The sequence below is a fragment of the Zalophus californianus genome, chromosome 1 (assembly GCF_009762305.2).
Source record: "Zalophus californianus isolate mZalCal1 chromosome 1, mZalCal1.pri.v2, whole genome shotgun sequence".
Taxonomy (NCBI): domain Eukaryota; kingdom Metazoa; phylum Chordata; class Mammalia; order Carnivora; family Otariidae; genus Zalophus; species Zalophus californianus.
The window spans coordinates 17,116,193-17,139,513 of NC_045595.1; the positions used below are offsets into that span (position 1 = coordinate 17,116,193).

The 23,321-nt window shown below is 39.6% G+C and overlaps 1 protein-coding gene across 3 annotated transcripts in view; it reads right to left on the reverse strand.

Annotated features, from left to right (window-relative positions):
• The window catches only part of SMARCC1 (SWI/SNF related, matrix associated, actin dependent regulator of chromatin subfamily c member 1), a 174,828-nt gene that overhangs the window by 51,903 nt on the left and 99,604 nt on the right, over positions 1 to 23,321 (reverse strand). For all 3 annotated transcript variants that reach the window (XM_027584621.2, XM_027584620.2, XM_027584622.2), the window contains exons 20-21: positions 17,335 to 17,593; positions 16,081 to 16,242 (exon numbers count right to left, since the gene is read on the reverse strand). In XM_027584621.2, coding sequence (XP_027440422.1) covers positions 16,081 to 16,242; positions 17,335 to 17,593 — 421 coding nt within the window. The remainder of the gene's footprint in view (positions 1 to 16,080; positions 16,243 to 17,334; positions 17,594 to 23,321) is intronic.

Here is a 23,321-nt window from a genome sequence, read left to right on the forward strand (position 1 = left end):
ACACAGGCAACTGGAGCAGTGTATCAGATTTATAAAGCAAACCATAAGAACCATTAAAAAGTGAGCAAAAGACAACGTAGTTGTGTTATAGAATGATGTCTGTATGACCAGTAAACAGAAGATACTCAAATTAAGTTGCAGAGAACCATAATTTAAAACCACAATGGAGGAGCACCTGGGTGGCTCAGTCGTTAAGCGTCTGCCTTCGGCTCAGGTCATGATCCCAGGGTCCTGGGATTCAGCCCCGGGATGGAGCCCTACATCAGGCTCCCTGCTCCACGGACAATCTGCTTCTCCCTCACCCTCTGCCACTGCCCCTGCTTATGCTCTCTCTCAAATAAATAAAATCTTTAAAAAAATAAAATAAAACCACAATGGAATGTCATTTTACACCCACTACATCCACAGAGCCTAACACTAGGAAGTGTATGATCGAGTGTTATGGTCCAAGTGTCAACTGATACACTCTGGGGAAAAAACTAGAATTTCCTAAAACCCTACAATGCACAGGATTAGTCCACAACAAAATAAGAAGTTACACAAGAATGATCAAGCTTCAATGTTCAAAATATTCAATGCTCTAACTTTCCTCTACCAAAAAATTCACCTTACGAAAAAGTAACAACCAATTTAAACGGAGGGCTGAGTGATGCCAACTCCTGTCTCAATGTGACAACCGGTCCACTAAGCACACTTGGAGGAGTGCCACATCTCAGTGAAACCCTGCAGAGGGGGCCGGTGAGGTATGTACAAGACTGGACATGTATGTTTGAGACGGAACAAACAGAACAACCCCAACTGCCCATCCACTAACAGACAAACAGATGATTAAAGTGGGTTACAATCACACAACAGCCTATTTCACAGCAGTGGAAATAAATGAACTGTGCTGACCTGGACAATGTAATGTGCCCCGAACACCTAAGAGTAAGTAAAACAGTTCAGAAGTCTAAATAAACCATGTTTGATAAAGTTTAAAAACAAAGAAAATTACACCTAACATATTCAGTACGTCTTTCTTTGTAATAAAAGTTACTTAGAAAGCAGGGGCGCCTGGGTGGCTCAGTTGGTTAAGCGACTGCCTTCGGCTCAGGTCATATCCTGGAGTCCCGAGATCGAGTCCCACATCGGGCTCCCTGCTCAGCAGAGAGTCTGCTTCTCCTTCTCACCCTCCTCCCTCTCATGCTCTCTGTCTCTCATTCTCTCTCTCAAATAAATAAATAAAATCTTTAAAAAAAAAAGTTACTTAGAAAGCAGTAGAACAGTATTTCAAAATTTAGGATTCTCCATGCTGGCGGTTAGAAAGTGAGAGGATAAAGGAGAAACAGAGATGAACATTACTGCTCTAATGCAATGCTCTAATTCTTACTTCAGATGAAATATGCAGCATGCATTAAGACACATTAAGATATAAAAATGAAGAAATCTGAACAAAAACCAAATACAGATGGGGTTTAAAAAAAACCCCTAACTTCACAAGTTACTGTTAACTGAATGGGCCTTAAGCTACCTTTGCTGTGTCAGCTTAATTACAGAGTAAGTATTATGTGGGAGGAATGCAGTATTTTTTTTTTAAAGATAATCTGCTTTTAAATGATGACCCACAACCTATAGTTCCACATTCTAAAGAGATCACACACTCACTCTATTATAAGGCAAGTCACATTTGATATTAACTCTTTTAATTAGCTATGAGTCCATGATGAATAGTTACATGATATTAATACCTATTCATATGATGATGGTAGAGTTAAGGAGAAGAAACCTGTGGCCAGTGCTCAGCCCTTTAATGAGATGTCTATTAAGAGTTAATTAGGAGTTGTGTGTTCCTCAAGATGCCATGTGGAGGAGTATGTAAAGTGGTTTCTAGCCTACAAAACATTTTTTCAAGCTGCTTTTAGACATCTTCTTGGAAAAAGAAACACAAAACAACAGCTTCTCTTTGGTCTGAATTCTGGTTGGAAGTGTAAACGCTTAAGAGGCTGCAGCCCTTCCCATATGCCATATCGTCTTGTTGATGTCGTATAAATTAGACGGTTGAGAATCCTTCCCTACAAATGTGTGGTCTGACCCATGTCTGCGGAGATAAATGAAGAAGAATACTAGAATGAATAAAAAAAAAAAGTTATGCCAAACATACAAAGGAGGAGAAAGTACAAAATCCTTGGACACATAACTGAGCTATGAGAAGAATGCCTGGTAAGCCAGGGGAAAATATCAGAATCATGGCTCATAGTCAGACCTTATGCTGGAGAACAGGGCTCTGCAAAGGGCAGAGAGTAGCTATTCTCAGCTTTGCAGGCCGCGTTGAGTCTTAGCTGCCACGACTCAGTTCTGCCACAGCAGGGTAAGATAAGCCGTTAAAGCAGCCTGGGACTGAAGTGTGGCTGTGTTTCAATTAAACTTTACAGACACTGAAATGTGAATGTCCTATAATTTGTATGTGTCACAACATAGTATTTTTCGTTTGATTTTTTCCAACCATTTAAAAATGTAGAAACTATTCTTATATATTCTGGGCTAGATAAAAGGAGGTGACAACCTGGACTTTGTCTAAGAACCAAAATTTCCTAGCCCCTGCTCTAGAAGTAGGTGAGTTCTGGATCCAGACTGTCTACGTTCAAATCCTGTCCCCGAATTTACCGGCCGAAGTGACTGTGGAAAGCTACTTAGCTGACAGATGCCCCAGTCTGCTTATCTACAAGAGGAGAATAATGATAGTACCTACCTCGTAAGTGCAATGCTAACGATTAAACAAATTATTTCATGCAAAATGCTAATAACTGACTCGTATAAGTGCTCAACAATATTGTTATTAGCAAATTCAGTTGACTGGACCCAAGTCCTATCTCTACTAACATGAGCTCTTGCCATGGCCGTTGGCATTGCCTCAGTGACACCAACAGAGGGCTCTCATTCTGCCCTGAACTTCCAAAGGTCCTTCCCAATCTGATAGGCCATCTGTGACTTTTCCTCTCCATGTGACTTTTGTCTTTCCTTTAAAGGGCCCATCGTAAATCACCTGCCCTTACTAATGGGTCAGAGATAGCTGACTGATCTGATTGACTAGGGGTCAGCAACTACAGCCCTGCTGCCTATTTTTGTAAATACAATTTCAATACAACGCAGCCACACTCGTTTGTTTAAAGAGGGTCTGTGGTTGCTTTTGCACTACCAAGGCAGAGCTGAGTAGTTATGACAGAGACTGTCCCGTTTGCAGAAGCCTGAAATTTTTATCATGTGGCTCTTTACAGAAAATGTTTGCTGAACCTTGTGACAGAAAATTCATGCTGTGACAGTCCTGCTTATGAATACAGATACTGTGGAGATCTCTAACTCTTAAGGTTTTAACTTTAATATTGGGGAATTGAGGGACAATGACAAACAGGGGATGTGACCAGAACCCAGGAGAATGGCTACTAAGGTGGTGAGATTCTAGAGTGGCCCCACTGATCCTTGACTCGTGGTTTTCATGTCCTTGTACACTCCCCTTCCCCTGAGTGTTAGCAGCACCTGTGATTTGTTTCTAGCCAAAAGAATAAGGGAAAGGTGATGGAATGTTCATTTATACAAAGCCCTGTCTTTACTACATTCACTCTAGAGACTTTCCTTGCAGGCCTGACGAAGCAAGCTGCCACGGTGGGGAAGCGTGGATGGTGAAGAACAGTGGGTGGCCTCTGGTAGTTGAGGGCAGCTTCCAGCTAACAGCCAGCAAGGAGCTGGAGCCTTCAGTTCTACAAATAGAAATAAACTAATTCTGACAACAGGAGTGAACATGGAGGTGGATTCTTCAGTAGATGAGAACACAACCCAGCCACCACCTTGAGGGCAGCCTCGTGATATGCTAATCAGAGGACCCTGTTAGGCTGCATACAAACTTCTGACTCACAGAAGCAACGAGACAAAAATATACCTGGTTTTAAGCCACCAACTTTATGGTAAATGACTATGTAGGAACAGATAAGTATCTATACACCTACTGGACTTTTGAATGAATCTCAACCAAGGCTGAGAGGCAAACGAGATAACAACACCTTCAGAGACTAGAAACAGGAAATGCAATGTCTCCCACAGATTCAACACTGATCCCCCAACTGACGCCAGGCCTCCACCTCCACAGTTGCCCCGTGCCCCCAAACCTACTTTAGCTGTGTATCTCTTTCACTCTTCTTAGAGAGCTGAGCTTCTATCTCTTCCCACCCACCAGGCCAGAACACTGTCCTCCATGGGCACCGCACCTTTCTCCTAGCTTCTGCAACCAAGTGCTTTTCAGTCTAGTGATAACAGTGCCAGCAAAACCAGAATGAGGCGATCTAGAAACCATCCCCTAAGAGCTGAAAGAACTGGGAAAGGTAGCTTGGAGGAGAGAACAAAATGCTTGCAAAAATAATAAAGTGGGTTATAAATAAGTAATGATGCTTCCTGGAAAAGAACTATGATATGCGGTAGGAACTCTTCCATTTCCTGCATGTCATCTGTAAACTGTCTGCAGGGACTTTCTAAAACAGACTGAATCCTGTTATTTCTCTTTCCTGGCAACTTGTTCACTTCCACAAGGTAAAAGCCCTGCAGAATCACGCCCCCACGCACACACATCTACTACAGCTGCACTTGGTCACAGTACCTGCTCCCCACAGACTCCTGGTACTATCTCCAGAATATGCCACACATGTTCCTTTTCTCCTTATTGTTTAAAAGATTACCTCCTCTGTGAAATCATCCCTAACTGACCCAAGCATAACTGTTTTCTTCACCTGTGCCTCTATCTATAACCATATTTGTCTTTTGTCTTCCTCCCTCCCTCCCTTCTTTTCTGCCCACCTTTCCTACCTACTTCTTATAATGTCTCCCCACCCTAAGTGAATATTCTTCAAGGCCAAGTGTTTAATTCAGTAATTCACAAAGTATGGTTCAGGTACCACCCCTACCCTCTGTGGCAGAAACGTCCCCAAGGTCAAAACTATTTTTATAACAACACAAAGATGTTATTTGCCTTTCCACTCTCCTCTCCCCCAAGTGTGCAGCGTGGCTTTCCAGAGGCTGCATGACGCATGATGAAGTCACCTACAGGAACGTGCACCTGTGTATTGTTTTAGTTTGAAAGTTTCTGTTTTAATTTCAGATACAGTAAGTATCAACAGATATAATTCAAATAAATTAAAGCATTTTGGGTTCCTCATTATTTTTAAAGAGCACAAAGAAGTCCTGAGAATAAAAAAGTTTGAGAGCTGCTAGTCTAATAATTTGTGTCTTTTCAGGGAACAGAGAACAGAGTAAGGCCCATGGTAGGAACTCACTCAACGCTTTGGGAAATGGACCATATTCCCTGTAGTACAGTTCAAGCGTTATGCGGAGCTGCCAATATACAGTCCCAGCCTGCATCACCCTCTGTGACTCTGCTCCCATCTAGCTGTGCATCTGATCACTCCATGTCCTTATCTGAACTCTGGGTTGCAGCTAAGCTGGTTTGTGTCCCACCCTCTCTGCACAACCCTCCATTACTATCTCTGTGCCTCTGTTCACATTGTTCTGCAGAACCAAATACTTGCTCCAATCTGGCTCAGTGACATCCTAAACCTCCCTTTCATCGTTCAGCTCAAATCTTTTCTTTGTGAAATCTTCCTCAGCCCAAACTTACATGACCCTTTGAGCTAACTCTTATAGCACTTCCCATACCCAGTCCTCCTTGAACAATTAATACTATATATATATCTATGCTTCACTATGTCTCCAATCCTTGAACACTGAATTACTAATAGAGGGTACTGCTTTTTAAAAAAAAAAGATTTATTTATTTATTTATTTATTTGAGAGAGTGTGTGCGAGCGAGATGAGGGCAGAGGGAGAGGGAGAAGGACAGAAGCAGACTACCTGCTGAGCATGGGGCTCCATCTCACGACCCTGGGATCATGACCTGAGCTGAAATCAAGAGTTGGATGCTTGGGGCGCCTGGGTGGCTCAGATGTTAAGTGTCTGCCTTCGGCTCAGGTCATGCCCCGCGTCGGGCTCCCTGCTCCGCGGGAAGCCTGCTTCTCCCTCTCCCACTCCCCCTGCTTGTGTTCCCTCTCTCGCTGTGTCTCTCTGTCAAATAAATAAATAAAATCTTAAAAAAAAAAAAAAAAAGAGTTGGATGCTTAACCAAGACTGAGCCACCCAGGTGCCCTGAATAGAGGGTATTACTTATTTCTCACACATAGTAGCCCATAGCAAGAGATCTCTATCAAGTAAACAAAAGGCCTAATTTGATAAAAGTCCCCACAAGGCATTACATAATTATATTACATAATGGAAGCCAATTTCTTCCTAAAAAAACGTATCCTACCATTCAATAAATATGGGTCATTAGGCAAGTCACTTAAATACCAACCAGCATTAGCCAGTCCTTAGAGGTTAAAATGTCCAATTATTAGCCGCTTAGAAAAGTGACTCTATCCTTCTCTGCCTCTTGAAATCTAAGAGCCCTTCAAGTAGAATATTGACAAAGAGAAGAGAGAAGCCACTCTACATTGATATAAGTCCCATTTTAAATACTGTTCCACTGTTTGCTTAGGTTCACCAGGCTGGCATGTTTTCACACATGGTGTTCTAGAAGTGCCTGATTTTTTAAAATGTTATGGAAATCCTCGTGATGAGAAGAATGAAGCTATTATAAGCGATGAATAGTATCTGAGGCAAGAACTGGAACAGTCACTTCTGGGCTTCCTGTTCCTAGAAAGTGACCCTTACAACATTATTGTCAGGATGCTCTTCTTAATCTCCTGAAGGACTAGAGACTAGTTTTTAACCTTCCTGAAAACCAGAAGTGACTAATTGGGCTCTTCTACACAGAGCTGGGACGAATGGCTCAAGATATACTCTTTGCAGTCCCATATTCCACAGGGTATTAAGGAGCTCAGTGGACAATCCACTCGTTAAAATAAAAGAATCTTCTCTGAACATTTTACTTGTAATTCAATGGCCCTAGAGCATACAGAGTCAATTGTAAGGAATAAGCATCGATTAACTTACTCTTTCAAACTTCTCTAAACCAAAATTAAGATACAGACAGTAAATTTACTCAGAGGCAAAAAGTTAAATAAATAAAACTAATACTTGAGATCAGTCTTCGACAGACCCTTGAATATGCACATACACTCCAATTCCCTGGGGAAGGAAGGGCTGCTGGCCTCCAAAGGGACTAAGATACACTACACTGTGATACTTATATAGGAGAATGTCCTTATTCCTATAAGATGATGCGTGCTGAATTGTCTAGGGTGCAAAGACTCATGATGTTTACAACTTACTTTGAAACAGTTCACCAAAATCAAAATAAAAATCATTCATTTAGATTGTTAGATACAGCAAAGTTGAACCTACATCTCACTGTGCTATCATATCAGTATTTTCGGTATGTTTGACTACAAGTAAACAGATTATCAGAAAGACTGTTTTGTTTAGTCTCCAGTTCAAGTAAAGAAAAATTTAACAAGTGTTTAATAAAAGCTTTTGTGATATGGTAAAAAAAAAAAATACCTTTGATATTCAAATATATTACATAAGTTCTCTGAAAAATAAATCAATTTAACAACTCCTAGACGGGTGATGTTCTCAATCTAATAGAATGAGTTTTAAAATATAGGCACTCCTGACACTCTTTTGGTCAAAGCCACCCCCCCCATTGGCTCCATCTCACCCAGAGTAAAAATTAAAACTTTACAATGGCCCATAAGCCCCTCACCATCTCCCATGAAAGCCTCTACCATGCAATCCAGCTACTTGTCCATGATCTCCCCTTGCTAGTCCTCAACTATGCCAGGCGGCTCCTGTCTAGGGGCCTGTACAATGGTTGCTCCAATGCCTACAGCACTCTAACCTTAGATGTCTGACGACTCCTTCATTTGCCTCATTTACATCTTTGCTCAAATGCCACTTTCTTGGTAACATATTCCCTCACCTTTGAAAATTGCAATTCCTTACACTTCACGCTTATCTTCCTAATCCTGCTTTAATTTTCACCATACCACTTACCAGCCAACATACTATTTCTACATATTTATATTTAATATACACAATCTAAGTTTTATGTATCATATATTTCATCTTCTACCTTGAAAATATACTATACAATCCTTGCAGGCAGGGGTTTTGGTGTTTTGGTCACCAGTACCCTAGCACCTAAGACACAATGAAATGACATGGTAACAACACCATTTACAGTCTTATTTATCCCTAGGAGTGAAAAGAAAAAAGTCTAGTTTAAGACTGACCTCCCATTCAAGAATGCTTTTGTGGTGTAGGCCCGTACACTGAATCACTCTAAATTTTGGCGTGGTTCTCAGCGCTTGATCTCGTGGAGATGAATCATCCGGTTGTTCTCCCGGGTACATTTGCCTGTCTCCTTATGTAGCTCCTACAGATTTTCAAGAGGACCTGGGTCTCTTCCTACTACATATCCCACAGGATATAAGGCAGGACAGTACAATGGAGCTAAGGTCTTAAATGATCCTTGTTCATTGAATGAGAAATACAGACATACCAACACATTTTTAACTTCTGGCAGCATGCTACAATAAAAGGAGGTTGAGCTTTAGGACCAGAGATTTAGGTTCAAAATTTAAACCAGATTCTCACAAGCCTATGTAACCCAATAAAACTTAGTTTCCTTGGTTTTACAATAAAAGCAAAGCCACTTCCTCCAAAGGATTATCCAGGAAAAAAACTTCAAAGGACCAGTCAGAAAACCCCTATATAATGTGTCAAAAAGAAATGCTGATTTCCAACGACTTCTGAAAAATGTTTAAAAATTCTTTTCATTTCATTTCTTCCCTCACTGTCCCTTATAACCGGGCAAATAAAACCTGGTAATATTTTTAGTTAAATGCAAGAGGTCTCAAATATCAGTATTTTTTCTATTCCCAGAATGGTCTCTGGCCAAACAAAAACAAAAAACCATACAGATTTAGAGAAGTCAGTACATACTGGTGAACGACTAGAGTTAAATGACAAGCCCCTTCTAGAAGTGAGCACTCATTTCCTCAAGAATTCCTAGAAGTCTCCTAAAATGAAAATAAGAGGTGCTTCAGATTTTACCAAATACTCCCCACATTCCAAACCCACAATGAAAAGTTAGATAGGTCAATGAGAGAAACCCAAAAGGAGTCCTGTATTTCACAAGGAAACTTATTTATTTTTTCCTGTATTATCATTTTACCATTGTTAATACACATAAGTTAACACGGACAACATAGTAAATTAAGTATCACAATAAAAAGTATATGAACTTCCCATTCAAGTACGGGACTTTGATAAGGAAAATCCTACATCATTCCATTTGAAATCAGTGGCACTATTTTGTTATATCAAGTGTCAGTTTAAATGTAAAATCGAGGGGCGCCTGGGTGGCTCAGTCACTAGGCATCTGCCTTCGGCTCAGGTCATGATCCCAGAGTCCTGGGATCGAGCCCCACATCGGGCTCCCTGTTCTGCGGGAAGCCTGCTTCTCCCTCTCCCACTCCTCCTGCTTGTGTTCCCTCTCTTGCTGTGTCTCTCTCTGTCAAATAAACAAATAAAATCTTAAAACTAACTAAATAAAGAAATGTAAAATCGGTACCTCCTTTCCTTGAACTCCCTATCCGGAAGGTGGCTCACAAGGAAAGGAGGTACACTGTTGCCTTCACATCACAATTTTGCTGAGCCAATTCCACAGCAAGAACCATTTGCTGTCTCCTAATATATTCTATCAGTCACAGCGCAACATAAATCCCATTAACTATCACAGGCCAGCATTAAGTTACAATTCTATTTACAACTCATTCCAAAATATTCACACTATACTGGTATTTTCCTTTGCCCTTATTAAATGGTAAAAGGGCCCAAATTCTGTGGCTGCAACTACTGAGTATCCACTGCACTTCAGAGAGGTTTTCTGATAGGCTATTTCCAGCTACTATGAATGAAGATTACTTTCCGTGCCATTCAAAGATTCACGCCCTGCCGCCTCCAGTGCTTCCTGCGGCAGTCAGATCCAAGCTTTGCACACTGCGGAAACCATACATTCACTACTGAGTCAGAAAAAGGACCCCACAAGACTGAAGTCGCTAGATTTTGTTTTTGTCCTGCTAAATTAGAAATGGCTAAGTTTGCAACCTGTTTCTTAACCCCTGACGCTCTATGGTATCACCTACCAAAATTTTAAAAACAGATTTACATGTAGAAACTTTCCCCTGATTTTGCAAAGTACAGAAACTTCTTTGAATCAAACTAAGAAGGTGGTGCCAACCCTTTTCAATTCCATGACCACAGGGAACCAAAGACCCTGCAAAATGAACCAAAACCACAAAAAGTAGATGAAAGTAAGACATTTCCCAGGCATTCAATAGGCCCAGGCTTCCCCTGCCTGAGCTGGGCACTGCCTGGTGGCGCAGAATCAATAAAAAGCAAGACGGATGTGGCTGGGCTTGCTAATTTGGGAATCCATCTAAGAAAAATAAGTGAGCTTTCAAACTAAGAAATACTATGGACACTCTGTTAAGAACAGGTCAATAATTTGCTTTGAGGGCTAAAAGTGAGAGTTTTGATTAATCTGTTTCCAGATATATCTGCAAAATGAAACTGCTAGATTGACACTTTTAAGAAAGCAAAGGCCACAAGAGGGGTAGGACCTGTGCAACCTAATGGAAATCAGAAGGTTTTTTGCTTGAAGAGACCTCACTGGTATCTACTCAAACCACCCAGAAGAGAGCACCAGGAGGTCAGAGGGTATCATCTGTGGAGTACTGCCTGGCAGTTTTACTTTTTACTTCACATATCCTTTATTCTATAAGAATGAAAGAGACAAAAATGAAATGACTGCAGTTGAAGCATAATTAATAAACTGTATACAACTTAGAGATGGAATTAGGCAAGGTGACAGCAAGAAACCTTTAGCTTGAGTTATTCATCAGAAATTATTTCATAATGAAAAGAAAAAATTAATGAACAATGTAAGAAATGTTGGGAATACACTACTGATAATTGTATATAAAATATTTTACCCTGGTGTGAAAATTAGCCTCTTTTAACATATAGGAACACTTGCCAGAAGCCAGGTATTGCTTATGAAGCTACTCCTAAAATTTACTCCTCTTCACAATAAATTAAATAAAAATAATCAAAAGTCCTTAACAGCAAAAATGTCATCTGTCCAATATCACAAACTAACCTAACTATACAGTACGTTATAGGGAGTACCTAACCATCACTTTCGTGCCACACGAGAGAACTCAGAGCTAATGAAGGCAAATAATTTTGAAAGTGCTATAGCTATTCAGGGCAGACCCAAAAGTACAAAAACTAAGTCTGCAAAATCCTAAAATCCAACAAAAAAATATGCTGTCTATAAGAGACCTATCTTAGATCCAAAGACACAAACAGACTGAAGAGTAAATTAATGGAAAAAAGATATTCCACGCAAACACAGTAACCAAAAGAGAGCTGGAGTGGTATCCTAATATGAGATAGAAGAGACTTTCAGGCAAAAAAAGGTTAGAGAGAAAACGAAAGATGTTATATAATGATAAAAAGGCCAATTCGTGAGAAAGACAGAACAATTATAAAGATGTATGCAACTAACAAAATATATGAAGCAAAACCAGACAGAACTGAAGGAAGAAATATAGATCGTTCAACAATAATAGTTGGAAATTTCAAGACATCACTCTCAGTGAAGGATAGACCAACTAGAAAAATGACAGACAACTTGAACAACACTATAAACCAGCCAGACCAAACATACACAGACGATGCCATTCAACAATAGAATACAAAAGGAATATTCACCAGGCTAATATATTAGACAACAAAACAAGTCTCAGAAAATTTTAAAAGATAGAAACCACACAAATTATCTTTTCTGAATACAATGCAATGAAATTAGAAACTGGTAACAGAAGAAAATCTAAAAAAAAATCACTAATTGGTATATACTAAACAACACACTCTTAAAACCACCCATGGGTCAAAGAAGAAACCAAAAAGGAAATTATAAAATACTTTGAGAAGCATTAAAACAAAAATAAAATATGTCTAAATTTACAGAACACAGTAAAAGGAGTACTGAGAGGGAAATTTATATAGCTATAGAAGTCAACATTATAATAAAGAAGAAAGATCTCAAATCAATATCCCATCCTCCAAAGTAAGGAAATATTAAAATGCAGACCAAACTTAGGGGCACCTGTGTGGCTCAGCTCGTTGAGCATCTGACTCTTGATTTTGGCTCAGGTCATGATCTCTGCTCAGATCGTGATCTCAGGGTCGTGGAATCGAGCCCCACGGTGGGCTCCATGCTCAGAGGGCAGTGTGCTTGAGATTCTTTCCCTCTCCTTTCCCTACCTCCCAACCTCTCTAAAATAAATCTTTAAAAAAAAAAAAAAAAGGTAAGAAAAGGAAACTTGCAACAACAAGCAAAAGGAAAGAATAAAGATTACAGTGGAGATAACTTAGAGAATAGAAAAACAACAGAATCACTGAAATCCAAAGTCGGTAAAACTGGTAAGTCTTTATCTAGATTGATGAAGGAAAAAAAAAAAAGAGTGGACCAAATTACTAAAATCAGGAATGAAAATGGGGACACTACTACCAACCTTATAGAAATAAAAAGGTACAATGTAAAAAGACATTATAAACTTTTTTAAAAAATAGCTTTACTGAGATATAATTCATATACCATACAACCAACCCATTAAAAGGGTACAGCTAGATATTCACAGATACATGCAACCATGACCACAGTAAATTTTAAAACCTTTCGATCATCTCAAACAGAAATCCCATACTCTTTAGCTATTATTCCCTTTTGCCTGTTCCTCCTAGCCTTAAGCAACCATTAATCTACTTTCTATAAATCTGCCTGTTTATATTTCATATAATTGGAATTAAATAATATATTGTCTCTTCTCACTGTTTTTTTTACCCCACCTACCATGTTTTCAAGGATGATCCATGAGGTCGCATATGTCAGTACTTCTTTCTATTTTATGGTTGAATAATATTCCCATTGTAATACCACATTGTTTATCCATTCAGCAGCTGATAGACATTTGAATTGTTTCCACTTTTGGTTGTTATGATTTGTGTGTGTGTGTGTGTGTGTGTCACCAACAAATGAGACAATGTACATGAAATGGACAAATTTCTAGAAAGATATGCACACTACCAAAACTGACTCAAAGAGAAATAGAAAACCTAAACAGACTTGGAACAAGTAAACAGATTAAATCAGTTCTTTAAAAAATATTAAAAATCAGGACTTGATGGCTTCCTATGTGAATTCCAGCAAACATGTACAGAAGAATGAGCACAGGGCAACCCTCTCAGATACCCTCCCTCCTCGGGAACTTTGTACTATCACTTTGTTATCGCTCAATAAACCTTGCTTTGCTGCCCACCACTCTGTCTGGTCTACCTCTCCATTCTTCAAAGCCCCTTGACCAAGAATCACAGGCACCGACAGAGAAAAAAATCCAATAACACCCATGCTTTAATAAAACCATCATTCTGCACGGAAGGAAGGAAGGAAGGAAGAATAAGCATCAATAATTTTCAAACTCTTCAAAAAAATAAAGAACAATTCCTAACTCATTCTTAGAGGTCAGTACTACTCTGACATCAAACCAGATAAAGTTATCACAAAAAATGAAAAGTACTCAACAAATGTCCCTTATGAATACGGATGCAAAAATCCTCAACGAAATACTAGAAGCAAACTAAATCCAATAGAATATTAGGTGGAATATTCCCATAATCAATCAAGTGGGATTTATCCCAGGACTGCAAAAGTGGTTCAACAGGCAAGAATCAATTAATACAACGTATTTAAAGAAAAAAGTAAAAACACCACATGGTTATCTCAATTGATACAGAAAAAGCAGTTGGCAAACTGCAACATCTTTTCAGGATAAAAACATTCAACAAATTATGTATAGAGGGAATTTCCCTAAACTTGGTAAAAGAAATGTAGGAAAATCCAGCAGCTAACGTCATACTTAATAATGAAATGCTTTCCTCTTAAGATCAGGAAAGTAATTTCACTTACAAAAGCATTCAAAAGAATAAAATACAAAGGAATAAATTTAACTAAAGGAAATGTAATACAGGCGCCAAGAACTGCAAGACTAAAAATTTCAAAACAATGCTTAAATTAAGGAAGATCTAAATAAATGGAAAGACATCCTGTGTTCAAGGATTGAAAGACTTCATATTGTTAAGATGGCAATACTCCCCAAATTGAATGAAAATGAAAACCACTACATAAACACCCCAGTTGCATTTTTTTTAAAAGCGGAGGTGGGGGAACAAATGTTGGTGAGGATGTGGAAGTCAGAACATTCATACGTTGCTGGTGAAAACATAAAATGGTAGAACCACTACAGAAAACAGTTGACTAGTTTCTCGAAAAGCTAAACATAAAATTACCAGTTGATCCAGTAATCCCACTCCTAGGTACAGAGAATTGAAAAACCTATGTTCACACAACATCCTGCACCTCAATGTTCATAATAATGAAAAAATGGAAACAATACAAATATACATGAACTGATGAACGGAGAAGTAAAATGTGGTATTATCCACTGAAAGAGTATTATTCAGCACAGAAAGGCATAAAGTAGTGATTTTATACTACAAATGGATGAACTTTGAAAACCTTATGCTAAGTGAAAGAAGTCAGACACAAAAGCCCGCGTACTGCATGATTCTATTTACAGGAAATGTATAGAATATAGGCAAATCCACACTGGCAGAAAGCAGATTAGTGGTTACTAGGGCTGAGGAGAGAAGAAATGGGAAATACCTGCTTAACTGGTATGGGATTATCTTTTGGGGTGATCAAAGTGTTCTGGAGTTAGTGGTGATGGATGCACAACACTGTGAATGTACTAGAAGCTACTAGACTGTATACCTTTAAGTGATTAAAATAGAGAATTTTAAGGCGCCTGGGTGGCTCAGTTGGTTAAGCAACTGCCTTCAGCTCGGGTCATAATCCTGGAGTCCCGGGATTGAGTCCCGCATCGGGATCCCTGCTCAGCGGGGAGTCTGCTTCTCCCTCTGACCCTCTTCCCTCTTGTGCTCTCTGTCTCTCATTCTCTCTCTCTCAAATAAATAAATAAATAAATCTTTAAAAAAAATAGAGAATTTTATAAGAATTTTACCTCAATTAAAAACAAAAAACAACGAACTTAAACCTACCCAGCAACACATAAATGAAAATAATCATGTAAGTCCTTCCAGTATTCCTATGTTCACATGCTCAAAACCTAGATCTAAAAACAGGCATCGTGGCGCCTGGGTGGCTCAGTTGGTTAAGCGACTGCCTTCGGCTCAGGTCATGATCCTGGAGTCCCGGGATCGAGTCCCACATCGGGCTCCCTGCTCAGCGGGGAGTCTGCTTCCCCCTCTGACCCTCCCTCCCCTCATGCTCTCTCTCTCTCATTCTCTCTCAAATAAATAAATAAAATCTTTAAAAAATAAATAAATAAATAAATAAAAATAAAAACAGGCATCACAGGGCACCTGGCTGGCTCAGTCGGTGGAACGTGTGACTCTTGATCTCGGGGTCTTGATTATGAGCCCCAGTTGGGTGTAGAGATTACTTAAATAAATAAATAAATCTTAAAAACTGGCATCAGATACTTCACAACTGTGATGTTATTAACAGCTCTCAGACAACCTTTAAATTCTATCATAAAAGGAAGGGATAAGAGAAAAAAAATCATACACTAATCTTAAGGGACAAGTTGATAGTAATCATCGTTCTTACTTTTTTTTTTTTAAGATTTTATTTATTTATTTGACAGAGAGAGACACAGCGAGAGAGGGAACACAAGCAGGGGGAGTGGGGGAGGGAGAAGCAGGCTTCCCGCTGAGCAGGAGCCCAACGCAGGGCTCGATCCCAGGACCCCAGGATCATGACCTGAGCCGAAGGCAGACGCTTAACGACTGAGCCACCCAGGTGCCCCCATTGTTCTTACTTTTAAATGCAAATAGGCCCAATTATTTTAGCAAGCTGATAGGAAATTACGACATCTATTAGTCCTGTCCTTGGGGACAGCTATAACTCACCAAGTTTCTCTGGCTCATCAGGTCCTGTGCCTGCAATGCAGCTGCTCTCCAGGCCATAGGTGGGATCCACTTTCCCAGAAGCCCGTGCTGCTTCTTGCACTTTCTTGACATGAGCTTCGACCAATTCCAGTGGCACTTCCTCTCGGACCCGAGAAAACTCCTCTGTTCAAGAGTAAAAATGGAATAGTGTGACCTGGTTTTGCAAAAATATATGCTTTAATGTAAATCACTAGGAAATCCAACACATAGGGTCTTGCATAGTGACTTTTCTGGGGACTCAGTCTTATCTATCCCAGCAAAACAAGAACGCCAAATGAGACAGTAATGTACACTAATGAAATTCTATGGTTCTATGTTTTAACTTACATGTCACAGTACTCTGCTGTACGAACAGAGATTTCTAAATCTCCATTAGTAACAATCAAAATTTCTGCCCAGGGCGCCTGGGTGGCTCAGTTGGTTAAGCGACTGCTTTCGGCTCAGGTCATGATCAGGTCCCGGGATCGAGTCCCGCATCAGGCTCCCTGCTCGGCAGGGAGTCTGCTTCTCCCTCTGACCCTCCCCCCTCTCATGTGCTCTCTATCTCTCATTCTCGCTCTCTCAAATAAATAAAATCTTTAAAAAAAAAAATTAAAAAAAAAAATTTCTGCCCAAACTTAATCTAACTCTGCAGGCTAGATTAATAAAGCAAACAAGGATTAAACAACCAGAAATCCAAGAAAGGGTTTTACAGCATGAGAAAGTTCTAATTATAATAAAATCAAACAATGTTAAATTGTTCTTTTGCTAGTTAGGTCAAAGTCCAAATGAATCACAAATATACCACAAAAATTCTGTTTTGCCCCTCCCATTCTTAATAAATGCTCTTAATTTTAAAACTATTATATTTTAGGGGTGCCTGGGTGGTTTAGTTGGTTGGGCATCTGACTTCGGCTCAGGTCATGATCTCAGAGTCTCGGGATCGAGCCCCGAGTCAGGCTCCCAGCTCAATGTGGAGTCTGCTCCTCCCTCTCCCTCTCCCCTGCAACGCCCCGCTTGTGCATGCATTCTCTCAAATAAATAAAATCTTAAAAAAATATATTATAGTATTTTAAATATAACATAAAGGGGTAATGTCTGATTTTCTGCTATATAACTCAAATGAACATAGCAGCTGATAACACTTAAATCTGAAACTAACTTGTAAATGAAGGAAAGTATTAAACCATTATCTGAAACTACTACGTTGGCTACATGGTTCAGGAAAGTCCATACCCAAAGCTGCTTTTGCTGCAGCAGATGCCACGCGAGGGTCCACCACAGATGCCAAAAAAGCAACAGTGCTCATGACTGGGTTTCCTGACTGACTGAAAGGGACAGGCTGGTAGGCCAGGGGCCCCAAGGAAGCATCCGAATTCTCAAGGTATGGGTCCTCAATAGGAAGCCTCAGAAAGTGGAGGATGCATTCATCCTGAGTACGACTTCCAACATGCTCTGACACTTTGTTCCAATCATCCTTATACATCTCCAGGGCCTACAACAGAAAAAAACCAGGAGCTTTAGTATCAGGTAATATGTAACAATATCAGAAGCCTGTGACTGTTCTTTACACGGATTTTTAAAAAAATAATGAAAATGATTATAGAGTCCATAAGAAAATAGGTAGATTTGACTGCTTTCCTAATTGTATTAAATCTCAATCGGCAAAATAAATAAAAAGCATACATATATAAAAGGGAGAATAACTGTCTTTCATTAATACACACAATTGTTTATATAGAAAACCCAAAGAAATGTACAAAAAGATACTAAAACTAAAAGGTTTAGCAAAGTCACAGGACAGACATGGAATAGAAAAACTCAATTTTATTTCAATGAAAAGTTTTAAATTGGAAAAAAGTATTTAAAATACAACAAAAATGAAATACCTAGGAATAATTATAATAAAGAATGTGTAAGATCAACATGCTGGAAAACATAAAGCACGCTGAGAGAAATTAAAGATCTAAATAAATTAAGAGCTACACCATGTTCATCCATCAGCAGTCTCAATATTAAGATGTCAACTCTCTCCACACTGAATAACAGGTTCAACACAATCCCATTCAAACTCCAAGTCTTTTTTGTTAGAAATTAAGAAACTGGTACTAAAATTTATAAAGTGTATAAATTTCCAATTTAAAAATTCATAATCTGTCAGAGAAAAATGCTGAAAAACTTTCAAAAAAAAGTAAAAGCAGTGTCCAAGGGGGAGAGGAACAGAATGTTATGAAGAAAATCAAGGAATTAATTGGAGAAAAAGAATGTATTCAGTGGTTGATCAAAGTTGCTATTCCTACATGATTCTCAACGAGGGGCAATTCTGCCTCCTTGGGGACATTTTTGGGGAGGTGCTACTAGCATCTAGTGGGTAGAGGCCCCGGATGCTGTTAAACACTGTACAATACACGTAAGAAGAGCCACCACAACAAAAATCTGGCCCAAATGTGGATTGCAGGAGGCTGAAAAATCCTGCTCTAGAGCCTGATTTGCAGATCTACACTGTGAGATGAGCTTTTGAGATGGTTCTTTCCAAGTTTATTAAGTAAATTATATTTTTTAAAAGGTTTTATTTATTTTTTTGACAGAGAGAGAGACAGCGAGAGAGGGAATACAAGCAGGGGGAGTGGGAGAGAGAGAGAAGCAGGCTTCCCGCGGAGCAGGGAGCCCGATGTGGGGCTCGATCCCAGGACACTGGGAACATAACCTGAGCTGAAGGCAGATGCTTAACAGCTGAGCCACCCAGGTGCCCCTATTAAGTAAATTCTTAACCCAGGGCTCCAACTGCTGCCCCAGGCTTGCCTTCTTGCTGGAGTGGTAGAGGACTCCTCAAAACCCCCACCAGCAGATGGTCTTACTCATTAAATCTCTTGAATGACAAGGCTAATTCTGGGTTTCCTCTGGATAGCCAGTGGCCTCAGGTAGTTCTAAAAGGAATTACTTAGAAAAAAGACCTAGATTGTAACAAAAAAGAAAAATCAATCTCTCTCCCTAGGGTCCTTGGGGCCAGAAACATATAATTGGGGCTATCTTATGTTTCCGATTATGGGGAGATTTTCTTGGGATACTCTACCATAGTCTTTTCAAATAAACTTATTAAAAAATTTTTCTTCCTTTTTCTTCCTCAGCCAGAGTAAAATAAGAAAGTCCAGGAAGTTTTTTCCAGAATACAGCTAAGAAACCCTTTGACATGCAAAATTCAGTAAAGAGTCAGTGTCCAGAAAAGCGTAAGGCTGGGAAAGTGAAGATCCAAGCCTGGGCACTGACGGTAGCATTACATAACAGGAAATCGAAGACTTGTTTTCAAACAGAACATGGTGACAGACTGGCTGGGAAGGAGGGGGAGGGCTAATATATTAGCAGACATTTTACAGTACTACAAAACACCTTCATTCTTCCTGCTATGACCTGGGTCCCATCACCGCTCTTTAACTGGATTCTCAGAATCGCCTCTCTCTCTAACCTTAAATTCATCTTTCTTCCTATTGCCAGAATGAATTATGTTTCACACATGACACTGTCTCTCCTCTGCCTAAAACTATTTCCTTGCTTATAACTATCTTACGGAATTAAGTCCAAACAGGATCAGGGCTCTGGCCCACTCCACCACTCTCTCTCCTCTTTCATGTTCTACGAATATCCTGATCCCAAACACTCTTCCTAGTTATTGTGCCTCTGGACACACTGCTCTGCACCAGAAATACTATGTACTACAGCCAACACAGCCGTCCGATTCCCGGGAAGCTATGAGTCTCATCCACCCAACCTGTCACACAGCCATCCCTCTAGAAAGGACTTACTCCAGGTACAGCTCCAATTGTGAAGTTAAGGACGCTACACTTGTGCTGTGTTTTAACCTGTTTCTGTGACCCGCTACAGTACAAATCCTTTCAGTGTAGAGTCTATGGCCTAGCCATCTCAGTCTGCAGTCTGCCACAGCGCCCAATAAAACCTGCTGAACTTAACCACAGGGAACTGGACTAGACCAGGAAAAGAATGTGAGTTTTCCTTGGCTCCAAATGTAAAAAACCACCCAGTAAAAAAAGGCTTTTCCTCAAGACAACTGTATTTTTTTTTAAACTGGAAGACATACTCATCTAAAATGTAATTCAAAATTATACAGAAAAAAATATTTCTTGGGTGACCTATCAAGGAAAGGCACATATCAGGTACATGCAGACCATGAGGAAATCTTTGATGCTGTTTACTATCTTCCAAAGCTACTGTTTCTGTGATCTAGCCAGTATAAAGTATGTGAAGAACTCTTCTAGTGATCAACGTTAATAACCTTCATGGCTTTTATCTGCAGGTACAAGATTCCATGTCCACTAGTCATCTAAGGGAAAATAAATACAAGGCATGAGAAAGCAAAGCAGGCATGAGAAAGACTAAAGTTAAGAAAGGAGAACTGATACGCTCCCAGACTCAGGTTTTGTCAATTTCAAGCCCAGGCACAATTACAATGATCAGGAAGACTACATTATCAGCTGTGGACTTAACTTGTGAAAGCCTCTCTTAAAAATCTCTGTCATCACTATGGAACAGAATGGTGCCATTTCTTCTTCCACTCTGGCAGCCTCATTCTGTCAATGCAACTTCAAACTGATGGGACGGACCAGGTTAGCCTTTCGTGGCTTCTTAAATTGGTGACTCATTTTCAGGTGGCATACCTGGAATTCCTCACACATTTTACAAATGAAATCTACTCAGACAAGTCTCCATCATCTTTATCTTATGCAATATATTTTTTCAAAAAACTAATATAAAGCCTTGTATTAGCCTTCATGTCTACCAACTCAAGGTCTTTTTCAAACTGCATTTATTCATCCCATGTGTAGATTCCACATTGGTTATTTGCAAAACTGAAACTATGCCTCCTAAAATCTGTAATAAGACAATGAACTGAACATACCCACTGATAATAACCTACAGCATTCCATATAAGAACTGTGCTTTGATGAGAGACCATATCAAATAAGGTGTTAAAATAAAAGTGGGTGGTCTAAGAATAGTCTAAAATAGTTGGGATGCTGCCTGTGTGATATACTTGTCTAATAAAATAGTGTGATTTCGGGGGGTGGGGAACCACAGACCTTAACAAATCTTCCAGATTTATGTATTTATTAGGAAAAAATTAACTGGTTTTGGTTATAAATCCATCATAAATCCACTTCAAATTCTTAAGCTATTAATTACCAATAAATAAACTATAGAAATAGAAGGTGTTAGTGGTAACAATACTGCTGGGGAGCCTCTGTATAACCGAAAACAATACCTGTTGATTCAACTGCATGTTTAAAAGAAAACCCAACCACTGGACAGGTTCCACCTGCAGGAGAAAAAAATGCACTATTGTGTAAGGATACTGTGGTTTTCTTGGATATGTCCAGGGTAAATAGCAGCTCAGCCATTCTGGCCTCACTCCTGTATTTATTATTCACTATTCTTAAATGTAGAAGAGGAGAAAATTTTGAATATCAGTGTGTAGCAAGAACAAGAACTGATAAGACTGGTGCTGCACAACTAAATTTCTCCCCAGAGCCCAGAGACTCTAAAAAAGCAATATGAAAGTGTATTATATTCCCTCCAAGTACTGGGAACTTTTAAGTTAACATCCATGCAGATAGGACTGGACAAAACAGTCCTGAAATAAATAAAAGGTGGCTCAGAAAAGAAGCTCTCTGCATATCACTGATAATGAATGAGTAGATGAGAGTACATTAAAATAGTAGTAAAAAAAGAAATCTTTTTGAATTTTAATCCAGAGAGAGAGATTAAGAGAAAAGAAGGAAAAGTAGAAGAGGGGTGTAAAAAAAGGAAATTGTTAACACACCACTAAAACTTCTTAAAAACACAACTGTTGGAACAACTCAAAAAACCAAATTAAAGCAGTACAGGACCATGAGCCATCAGCAGGTCCAGTATCTCAGTGTGGCCTGAAGACCCACAGGGCACCACTCTTTCAGGGGGGCCCAGAGACCAACCCATTTTCCTAGTAACAACAGGACACTGCTGCCTTTTTTCATTATAAGGGCATCTGCACAATCGGTGCAAAAGCAGTGGTGAGTGATCTGCCCACCCTCCGCATGATCAAGGCAGTAGCGCCAGACTGTCTTCAGGGTCACTCTAGTCTTTACCGCCACATACTCACAAAAGTAATCCAACTTTAAAATTATTAATTTTATAAATCTAAAGATTGAAGTCCACTTGTTTTCAGTATTTGGTACTATGAAATGTGAGGTACACGAGAGGACTAAAAATCAACCATCCAAGCATGATGGTGGTCTGAAGGAAAAGCACTGTTCAACCATCTGAGTTTCAAGCTCAACTAGCCATTTTCACAGAAGACCGTTTTTATTAGAACAAATGGCTAATACACCATGGTTTGGAGACACAGATATCTTGCGGACGTTTTCTGATCAGCACAGGAGTTCCGACCTGCTCCGTTTCTGACCAGGCAAGGCCACCCTGCCTCAGGTATCGTGGTGGGCCCCCACTCTGGGGAGGTCACCATACTGATGCCAAACTGAGTGCAGACACCCGGGTAGCATAGCAGACTCCTGTCCAGAACCCCAGGCTTTAAGCAATCCTCCTGCCTTAGCCTCCCGAGTATCTGAGACTAACAGGTACTCGCCACCACAATGGCCCAGCAGACATGCTCTCAAAAGCAAACAGGACTCTCAAAAATTCACTGTGAGGGACGCCTGGGTGGCTCAGTTGGTTAAGTGTCCAACTCTTGACCTCAGCTCACGTCTTGATCTCAGGGTCGTGAGTTCAAGCCCTGCACTGGGCTCCATGCTGGGCACGGAGCTTACTTTAAAAAAAAAAAAAAAGGAATAAAAATTAAATGTCACTTCAAAGAAAGCTGAGAATCTGTTGCCAACGATTAAGTGAAAATTAGAATTCTGAAAAATACATACCTGTCATGAAAGCCTATCCTATGGGAATACTTATAATTATTTGAAAAGGCCATTAAGATACTCTTTCTGTTTCCAAATACAGATGCAGGTCATGCCAGATTTTCTTAATATACTTAAATTAAAACAACATATATGCTGGAAAAGCAAATATGAAAATCCAGCTGTATTCTAATAAGCCAGGCATTATAGATATTACTAATGTGTAACACCAGACTTTTCAGTAATATCTGTTTTCCAGTCTATTTTTCATAAAATTGTTATGTTAACTTGCAATGGGTTTACTGTTATTTTTAAGTAAATTAG